We start from the raw sequence: 10,839 nt of genomic DNA, 5'->3' as shown, positions 1-10,839 counted from the left end.
CACAGAAGAGGGGCTGAGATACATTATTTATGAGCAAAAGAAAGCTGTAAATTGAAAACAAACAGTAATTCATCCAGAGGTTAATTCTGCCAGCACCACAAAAAAAAACCAAACTAAAACAAACAAACAAAAAAAATCACCAAAAAACAACACAACAAAACAAACAAAAAACCAAACCAAAACAAAACAAAACAACAAACAACCCCCTCCCCCGAAAAAAAAATTAATTTAAGTTCTGAGTGACTTCTTAGTATAGAAGGTCTGAGGAATGATCCAGATGGGTGGCAGTGAAACAGTAAAGCATATAAATATTTCATGAAGTGACGAGAGACAGGAATCACTAAGGAAAATATTTCCCTTGGCAATAGGCTCTCTAAAGGCTTTCTGCCCATGTAGTTTACCTTGTCTACATTCACTCACAAGGCACTTTCTCCCCTGTGCTGCTGGGGTCTTGCTGGAAGTGAGAAGTGTGTCATAAACTCAGATTAGGCTAGGTTCAAATGATACTGTAATATAAAAAATGGAAGTGAATAAAGTGAATTTCATTGAATTGGAGTCCAACTGAATTAAAATTGTGTGTGAATGAAAAGGGGGTTTTTGCTTTCTCTGCTTGTCCATAAAATATCGTTCTTTATGTAATTCTTTCCCATTTAAAAAATACAAATTGATTTTTAAATCTATGACAGAGATTTAGACTGAATGTAAGGAGGTATTACTAAATCATTTTGTATCATTTCCTTCACTTTACTGTGCATTTACTAACGAGGACATCTGACAGTCCAGCCATTTGTTCTGCTCTCTTTCAAGAGGCAGCAAAAGCTTCTTGTGAGTCCCAGGTTCTGCTGTCTCAGATGTGCTTTTTTTCTGCTAGGATGTGTCAAATAGCAAAGAACATAATTCTGATCCACAGACACTCACATTTTATTAATTTCAGTAATTGATAATGTTTAATTAATGACTTGCACTGTCAGCTTTATAAACTGGATTTCTTCTATCTGTAAAAGGGGATTATTTTAAAAAACTGAAAATTCTTGCACTGAAAAAAATGGAAAAATACCCATCTACTAAACATTTGCATTGGCAGGGAAATCTTCAACATTAATTTGAATCTAAGCTGTACTTGAGTGAGCAGTTCAAAACAGAGAATTCTGAATAATATAGTGCATGTATTTGGGAGGTGGAAATGTGTAATCTTTTGGTAAATGTACAAAGCAAAGGATCAGGGGGAGACTTTTGAAAAGCATTTTGGTCATTTGCAGATAGCCTCTCACCTGTCTCCTGTAGAGCAAATGCAGCCTTCAACTGCTGTGCATTGCCCAGTTCCAACCTCCTGCCCATCCTAAAACTCTCTGTGGGATCACTCCGATGTCTGGGTGTCACATTGAGCACCTTGGAAAGGACAAGCCTCAGGTGGGGCGTGTAAAGCATCACTACAGTTCTCACTTCAGCCCAGCTCGAACACTTAGATCCACATCCTCAAACTAAATATCCCATGGCTTGACTTTTTGACAGTTTCTCTTAAAATCTGGAGTCCATCTCTTCTCTTTACCCCTCCTGAGTTCAACACACACAAAAGTCTAGCAAAGTTACTACTTTTGTGTAAGAAAGAAGAATCCCACAGCGTTTCTTTGTAATAACTGTTCAGCTACAAAATTTTATTGGTCTCCTTCTATGTTCCCTCTAGAGGATGTAATGCACAAAAGCATTGCCACGGAACATATAAAATTACAAATGAAATTTATTGTAAAAAGTAGAATGTCTTCTAGACTGTCAGTATTTATTTCATTCATAAACCAAAACTGCAGGTATAATATATTCATTGTCAGCAAGTTCATGTGTGTAAATTGCCATCCAACAGTATTGACTGATATAAGACAGATATTGAAAAGACAATTTAAATTTACTCTTCCAAACATAAACTGTTCCACAAAAGCACTGTAAAAACTCCTTCAAGGTTTTGTGTTGTGCTTCACATTTATGGTTAACTACATAATTTGGTTGTGTCATAGTCCACTGTGTTTGGCAATTTGGCATTAAAGGCCTGCAAAGCAGATTGGATCCTCACCACTTCACTGGTAGACAGTTTGAGTCTATGACGGAGCAAGCAAGAGAAGAGGTCCAGGCGACGCTGGCCGGGGGGAGAGAGTTTATTTACACGATCCCGAATCTCCAACAGCTGCAAAAGTGCTGAGTCCTGTGAGCCCTGAGTGTAGGGGTAGTCCAGCTGCAAAATCAAGTCTCGAATTGCTTCTGGGTCGAAGTGCATGCTGTAGCCAAACACTTGGATATTGTTGATTTTCATGTAGCCCAGATTTCTCGAGGGATCAATAAATTCCAGGGGTTCATAGTAGATGCTCTCATTGCCATTTGGACCATTCGACTTTATTCGACTCCTCAAATAGATGTGCACAGTTTCAAAAAATGTCTTCCACTTGTTGCCCAGAGTCAGCGTCCAGTTATAACACTGAAGGGGTAAGTCCAGTTTAGTCCGCTCCCAGTCTGGGAAATTATTTTCATTCACAGGCATAAACCAGCTCTCAGAGTGGCTGCCCCCAAAAGGGTTGATATAAACAGCAAGGACGGGCTCTAATGTGCTGTTCTTAGTCAGGCAAATTTGCAGGGAGAGGCCCAGTATCATATGGACCAGGCTGGACTTGTACTTGTTGCTCTTAAGAGTCAGGAGCATCCTCTTGCGCCACGAGGGATCGAACCAGCTGTTGAGGCGCATGTCATTGCTGATGAAAATGGCATGGACCTCGATCCTGCGGTCGGTCTTCTGCAACAAATACTTCATCTCCAGGTCCTGCAGGTCGGTCTCGAAGCCGATGTAGTGCTCGGTGGAGTCGGCCACCTCGGGCTTGCAGAGCCCCTGGCTCAGCATGTAGCCGGCGTTGCAGCTCCCGCAGCGCGTGCGGTTGTCGGGGGCGCAGCTCAGGCAGGCGGCGCCGTCCCCGACGGTGCAGGGCAGGAAGCCGTGGCAGGCCACCTGGTCATTGGGGCACGTGCACGTGTGGGTCTCTTCGGAAAAGCTTCCCAGGAGCCCGTTCTCGTTGCAGTAGAGAAACGACTGGATGCGGTTCAGCCAATAGTTGGAAGACCTGCAACGTGAGAATAACTTATTTTAGCAAAGAGAGGCCTTCGTTATATTTTGTCAGAAAGAGAAAAATAAAGCTGGCCTTAGTGTCAGATTAAAGCATGTTAGCATCTGCTGTCAGATAGATACAGGTATAAGTTGCCTCTTAACAGTCCAAAATCACAAAAGAAAGGTTTCCTTATAAACCCACAGGCAGGACAGGAACATTTAGTTCATGTATTTGTTTTCTCTGTGTCTCTGTCAAGGAAGGCTGACAAACTGCCATTTTCTGCAACTGTCTTCAGATTAACATCCTGAAATCCTAGGCAGTTCAGATTATTTTGTGTGTTCTATTTGACCAAAGAAGTTCTTTGTGTGTATCTGAGTGTTCAACTCTACGGTCCCTCTATTCTATTATGAAGATTTTGTTGTTTGGTTTTTTTTCAACAGGCTGGTGCTGCATTGATTTATAGACAGTGAGACAAAATTCTTTCCTAGAATAGCATAAGGTCCCTGCTCCCAGACTAAAGAGATCCTTTAGATGACTTCCAGCACTACAGAATCTCTACAGGAAGCCATGCATGAGCATGTTGTGTTTACTTTTCATCTTTGGGGACAAAATTAAAAGATCACTTTAATATTCTTTTTGTCGTTTCATTTTGATTTCACTAGGAGGTACAGTTAATATCCTACATCACACTGGGAAAACATACTGAAACCAACAGTTTAGGCTGATGAGGCACAGCCACTAGAAGAAAGACAATGGGAAGAGCAGCAGAACTACATGGAAATAGTCAGAAAAATTATCTTATTTGCATTTTCCAGCTCCTATTATTACCAGCAATGCACAGTTTAAAGAAATTGTTTTGTCTGCTGCAATCAGATCTATTGTTGCCACATGAATGATGATGGTTGTACAGTTTCTTCCCCTTTCATTAGACTGTTTTGCAGAGAAAATGCAAGACTCTCATTTACCCCTGACTGACTTTTAAGTCTCATCTGGATTTGTCTCAAGGAGAAATTCACGGCATCTCAAAGTCAAATTTTTTAGAAACATTAAAATAAAGTTCAGTAAAAACATACATCATTGTATACTCTGTTGACTTTTAAAATCTTTCTATTTTTTTGCTTTTTTTGGGCAGGAATCTTGGCTGCTCAAGGTTGGGGGTTTATATGCCTATAGCTCTATGTATTTTCTAGAAGCATAAGTAAATATAATAACGTGCACAACATCAACATACCTTATCATTTTTCTTCTTGGTGCTTATTTGAAAGCTGGCATTAATCAAAAATATTCTGGGTGAGCTTATTCCTTTGCTTCCTGATTAAAAATCACAATGTCCCTTCTGCAAGCAAGGTCAATGTCACAAAATAAAAGTTACCCCCAAACTGAGAAGACCTTAAAGCTGTTCCAGGTGTAATCAGAAGTCCCTGTGTTTTATCTGGGTTGTTTGGCAGCAGCCTGCACATCTGGAGCTGTCCCAGCCAGACCAGATGTGTGTGACTCTGGTGCCATTTTGGGCTGAACTCTCCTGTTTACTGCTGTAATCCCATGGGCACCACAGCAACCAAACCAGAGCAGACTCTTCCCAAAGCAGGGAAGCCAACCTTTCAAAGGCCTCTCTTTGCAGCTTCTCCCTAATCCTTTGTGCTTCTCTGTGCTTTATTCAAGAATTGATACTGAGCCCCAAAAGCTGCTGGAGGTAAGATGTATAAAGTTTGTTTACTTGAACTCTTTGGTTAATGCCATTTGATTTGCAATAGCCTTCATAAAGTTGTTACCTTATGATTTATCACACTGGACAGATAACTGGGCAGATTTCATGGCTGTATTATTTGCATTTTAATCTCCAAGTTTTCTGCTGTTGTCATTACTACCAGGTGCTACCACATGACTACTGATATTGACTGGGTCTCTAACTGTGACTTTTTATTTTTAACTGTGACTCCACTTCTTTTGGGAACATGCCTTTGAAAAGTTTTGTATTAGGAATACATTTTCAGAACACATTTCCAGAAAACCTCTTTTTACATAGACCAACTTTGAGCTTCCAGCTGTGGTTTTGAATTCCTCTCAGTACATCATAAACGGCTGAAGAGATTTTCTGAGTGAATTTTTGGATGTTGTTTCATTGAGGTGGGTTGGGTGTCCCTGGAAAGGTTTTGTCAGCAGGGGGGCAGGCACAGTGGTGTCCTCTGGAGGAGGAAGCTGGGGTGGGACACAGCTGGGTCTACAGAGTTTCAGCTGGTTCTAGCCAGATGTTCTGATCTTGACTCAAAAGCTTCTTTAATCTTATCTCCTTCTCCCTTCCTATTGAATGCAGTGAGTGAGTGGCTAGGTGTGTAGGGGCAGTGATTAACCCACCACACAAGGAGATAATTCCCAGGTTAAAGTTGATCCCTGTTGTGTTTCATGTACCCTCTCTTCCTCTTAGATCTAGTCAATAGCATTAAAATTTTTCATATTTATATATAACATTACTACTTATAATTATTTGGCATTGAAACAAGTAAAAAAACCTGTTCTGCACATTATTATTTTTGGTCATATTGTAGAGGTTTGGTGTGGGAGCTTCTGCATGGTTGAATGGGAAAAGTCTCTGGAATGCAGGGTTCACCATGCGAAGAAAAAAGTGGGAACTGTGGCATTGCTTCAGAGTGGAGGAGAGAACGGAACTGGGAACACAGGGAAGGAATTCTCTCAAACAACAGGGGTGACTGGAAGAGACACAGCCAGTGAGGAATTTGGCACTCTTGGAAGAGGAGAATTTTCTACTGTTGGAATAAGCCTACTCAAACCAGCAACATTCATTTACTGACAGGGATTGATTTGGTTTGGGTTACTCACTTCTCCAATCACATGGTGTATAAAACATTGCTTTTTTTCTTTATTAATGATGCAATCTATGATTTTGATGATTATGAGAAGCAAAATCTTTGAAGTCACTTCTTTTTTGTTCTTTTTATTTTTAATGAGCCTACCTTCCTCCTTGTATTTTGTTAGGGAATAGAAGCAGCAGTTTAAAAATCTGCATGAAATTACAAACTGCAAAATTAAGTAAGTTTATTTCTATAACTTAGTTGTGTTGTTTGTAACTTAGTATTATCTGGCTTATTTGAACTGCTATGTCTTTGATGATTAGAAGTTGCAAAGAGGTCAACAACTTTAGTGGGAGGGAGGTTATCTCCTTACCCAATGAAGTTCAAAACAATAACAATCTAATATTATTGCCTTATTTGATTTATTTTTACCTGATTTTAATAAGAGAGATTTCAAGAAGAATCTGCTTATACTTGTCTTTGATTATTTAACAAATACAGTCTATTTTAAAAAATAAAACCTACTTCCTTATTTAACTGCTTGTTTTAAAATTAGTCATTAAGGAATACATTTATTGCTTTCAGTGGAGTGAATTAAGTAAATTATGTGTAAATTATTTTAGGGAAGTCCCTAAAATATCGGTGATGCCTACTTTATTTGAGCCACTCATCCTTAATTGGGTAAATTCACACTGGCACATCATTACAAAATCATTCTTTTCCTCCTAGAAATTCAAGATCAGATAAATTCTGGACCCTGAAGCCCAGGGAAAGGTTTGATGGGAGGCAGATGTGTCCTGCAGGTCAACACCTGCCTGAACATCTGGCTCAGTTGGGGTTGCCACAGCCACCCTGAGGACGGTGGCAGCTGGGGACTGAGGGGGTTTCAGAGAAGATGAGAGGTGACATCTCAAGTGCCAGACTTGCTAAACCCTGTGACAAGGGCTTCAAGTATTGTTAGCTTGGGGCTGGGAAATAAAGCATCCAGGGAGAGAGGCTTCTTAGTGTGGTTTGGAACTGCATAATCCAGTTGGAACGAGATGGTCTTTAAGGTTCTTTCCAACCCAAAACATTCTGTGACTGTGTTTCATTCTCTGTGCCTGGACACGGATGTGTGTGGGAAACAGGCAGAACTGGACACAATTCCAGTACTGTGACTTCCTTAATATCACGGAGATTTGGTGGATAGACCAAGACTCTTTGGTGAAATCAGGTAGAAGGCAAACAATTGCACTCCCCACAAAAAGAAGACTACAGAACTGAAACTTCACTATTGAACGAGCAATGGACTGAAGGGGATCTCCAGGGCAGGGAGGAGAGGAGAGGACAGTGAGAGGGGCACTACCAGAATCATTACACACCATAAGATAAAAGGAAATTGATGAACCCTCCCTAAACCAACTGGAGAAAGCAACATGACCACAGGTGCCCTGAGTGAGGCTTGAAAGAGTTCTTCAATTATTCTTTTAACCAAAAAATACTATTATTTTATTTAGAAAATTACAGATGTGGCTTGATGAGTTAGTTTTTCAAACACTGGGATATTGAAACAGCTTCTAAACCTAATGAAACCAGCAAGAATATTCCTAGTCACTCAACTGGGCTTCAAATAAAAATGGAATGCTTGAAATACCTGCGTCTTCCTCATAATGCAAAACTGTGTGGTAATTTATAATCAAAGTTTCTGGTGATTCACACACTTGAAATCACTTTACTGGACAAGTAATTTTTAGTTTAATTAAATGTGATACTTGGTAAGTACAGGATACTCATCGAATTATATAATAAATGGCACCTTCCTGGAAATTGTTTGGCATTTTTTTAAACTTCTTTTGTTTAGTAATATCAAGTCACTGAAATCAACCTTTCAAAAAAAGCACAAAACTACACAAGATGTGCTAAATCTGGACAGAATTTCTATGAAAACATGAATATTGATTGTCCTGTTAGTAGAAAACCTGTTGCCTCTATAGGAAATAGATCATCAATAGATTTATGAGCACTGAGCCAGGTAACCCATCCAAATCCCAAACTCCTGCCTTTTAGTTAAGACCCCAGAACTTGTCTCTATTATTCTGGGGTTTGAATCTCACCATTGACTGCAAAGAGCTCCTACTCACACAAACCATATCTCTCATGGAAGAACGATTCCTCCCTCCTTGTTACCTTGCCTGATCAAATATGTATGTCAGTGTGAAAATACCTAGAGGTGCACAACAATATTCCACAGATTTTCTCAGTTCTTAAAATTTACTTGGAAGCAAATTGTTAACTAATTCTGCTTCAATGACAACTTTAGCTCCAACTTCTACTCATTTCCTACTCTGCTACAAGTTCATGCTGCTGTTGCAGGATGAAGATACTCCTGTGGTTAAATCTGCTGCCCTATAAACTGTACAAGCTTTCAGCTGGAATGCTTGCAGGGGAAAGAAAGCCTGCCAGATAATCTCACTTTTACACAAGCATGATAAAAATTATGATAATCCTAAGGAAGTTAATGCAACAATTAACATCAGCCAAATTTCTGATGAGAATCTTAATGACAGACATAAATCATAATTCTAGAGTGCATTTTAAATATTTTGCAATTATTTTTCTTACTATGAAAAAAATCTTTACTTAAAAACAGGATTATTTTTACTAGAGTAGTTGCAAGCTTAATCCAAACCATGTGCCTATTCCTGTTCAGTACACTGTAACATTAAATGTAAGAACAAAGCACTGTGGTCACCCTATAGAATAGCTGGAGCAAGTATTTAATCATGATATGACATTTTTACCTCCTTCTCTGCTTCACTAAGTGCTTAACATCTGTTGTACATCAGATGGCTCAGTAGCAGATGATGAGTACTCAGTGAGGCAGATGCTAAGTAAAAAGATGAAAACAATTTAACAAGGAGAGGCAGTAAAATACCCATTACCTACTTTCCCTTCCTTTGGAAGCCAAGTCCAGTATAAATCTGTGAGACAGCAACATCACCACCAAATGCACTTACAGACACCTCTACGACATCCTACTCTGGATCAGGTGGATTTACGTCTTGGGAAGGACAAATCAGACTCCAAGTACTTTGTTTCTGTGCTGTGACTCAAAACAACAATAATTGATGCTTAATTTGATAATGGTCTTTATGAGAATGTTATTTTCTTCTAGGAATCAGGGTAAAACTACCAACTGCACAGTAGCCAGAAGAGCAGTGAGTGATTGTAGAATCACAGAATCACAGACAGGTTTGGGATGGGAGGAACCTTAAAGCCCATCCAGTGGGGATGTCCAGCCCCTGCCATGGGCAGGGACACCTTCCACTAGCCCAGGTTGCTCCAAGCCCCATCCAGCCTGGCCTTGGACACTTCCAGGGATCCAGGGGCAGCCACAGCTTCTCTGGGCACCTTGTGCCAGGGTCTCCCCAACCTAACAGAGAAAAATTCCTTCCTAATATTTAATCTATCCTGTCCTCTGGCAGGGAACCATTCTCCCTTGTCCTGTCACTCCATCCCCTGTAAACCTTCTCCCTCTTTCTTTCCTATGGGTTCCCTTCAGGTACAGTTAGGTCACCGTAAAGCTTCTCCTCTCCTGACTGAACAATCCCAACTCTCCCAGCCTTTTCCCCCAGCAGAGCTGCTCCATCCCTCTGCTCATCCTGGTGCCTCCTCTGGGCTCTCTCCAGCAGCTCCAGGTCCTTCCTGTGCTGGGCCCCAGGGCTGGAGCAGCTCTGCAGGTGGGGTCTCACCTGAGCAGGGCAGAGGGGCAGAATCCCAATCCCTTTCCTGCCATCTGTGCTGGGGGCTCAGCCCAGGGCACGGGGGGCTCTGGGATGGGGCAGGTCCAGCTCTCACCCCCCAGCACCCCCAAGCCTTCCCAGGGCTGCTCCATCTGCTCCTCCCCAGCCTGGATTGATCCCGGGGGTTGCCCTGACCAGGTCTTGTTAAATCTCCTGAGATTCCCATGGGCCACTTCTGGAGCTTGTCCAGATCCCTCTGGATGTCATCCCCTCCTTCAGGGGTGTCACTGCACCCTCAGCTTGGTGTCACCTGCAAACCTGCTGAGGGTGGCCTCGATCCCTCTGTCATTAGAAGATTGAATGGTTTTCATTTATTCAGCCTCACAAAATTAAGCACCGCTCAAATAAATGTGCCTGAAATAATTTTGCTGTGGCTCGTGTTACAGGTATGGCAGTGAGACTCTCGGTGACACTGCAAATGCCACTCCCAAAGATGGCAAAGAGGAGCAGTGCAGCTGTTCTGAGTCCATATCTCACAATTTCACAGCTGCTCTACCTGAGCCAGGTACTTTAAGGCTGATCCAAAGGTCTGGGTAATGTGGCCCATGGTGAACAAGGAGTAGTGTAAAGTAGGGAAGGACTACAATGCTTTTCTAAATATATTCTTCCTAAAGGAAAGAGAAACCTCTACCTAAGGGTTGGCTGTTAGCATACACAGAAAGGATATTAATTAGCTACAGAATGTTAATGGAAATGGTGTCTCCATATGCTGAAATTGCTTCCAGCATTGAAGTGGGTGCAGTAACTAAAGAAATCTGTCTCAGTGTGAGGATATTCTGTGGTGGCTGGATAAACCTGGAGCATGATTCTGGATTATGCTGCTGGAGCTGTTCACAATCGAAACTGAATCTACTTTGAATTATGAAGGCAAAATACCTTGTTTTCCCTGTTAATCACATTTAAGGAGAGTCTTTCCAGATCCCCTAGCCCTCATGCCACTATTCTGCAGCTGCTGCCTGGGCCCCTCAGGGCTCGTACAGTATAGTTTTAAATCAATTATACATGTTCTTCCTTTTCAATTCCAGATAGTCTTTATATTATAAGAAATAGAGGAATTAAGCCTCTACATTAAGTGGTTGAAACCTTTTGCATCTCATAGAGAAAACTGCCTATATCATGGGTTTCATGATATTTCAAGCTAAACAATATTTTGGCACTAAAACA

The 10,839-nt window shown here is 41.1% G+C and overlaps 1 protein-coding gene across 2 annotated transcripts in view; it reads right to left on the bottom strand.

Moving 5' to 3' along the window:
* Positions 1 to 1,623: 1,623 nt before the first annotated feature.
* BRINP3 (BMP/retinoic acid inducible neural specific 3) overlaps positions 1,624 to 10,839 on the bottom strand; it is a 195,337-nt gene continuing 186,121 nt past the window's right edge. For both annotated transcript variants that reach the window (XM_014884307.2, XM_014884306.2), the window contains exon 8: positions 1,624 to 3,098. In XM_014884307.2, the coding sequence (XP_014739793.2) occupies positions 1,982 to 3,098 (1,117 nt within the window). In that variant the 3' untranslated portion in view covers positions 1,624 to 1,981. The remainder of the gene's footprint in view (positions 3,099 to 10,839) is intronic.

The sequence above is a fragment of the Sturnus vulgaris genome, chromosome 9, assembly GCF_052056855.1.
Source record: "Sturnus vulgaris isolate bStuVul1 chromosome 9, bStuVul1.hap1, whole genome shotgun sequence".
NCBI classification, from domain to species: Eukaryota; Metazoa; Chordata; class Aves; order Passeriformes; family Sturnidae; genus Sturnus; species Sturnus vulgaris.
This window is presented reverse-complemented; position numbering and strand designations above follow the sequence as displayed.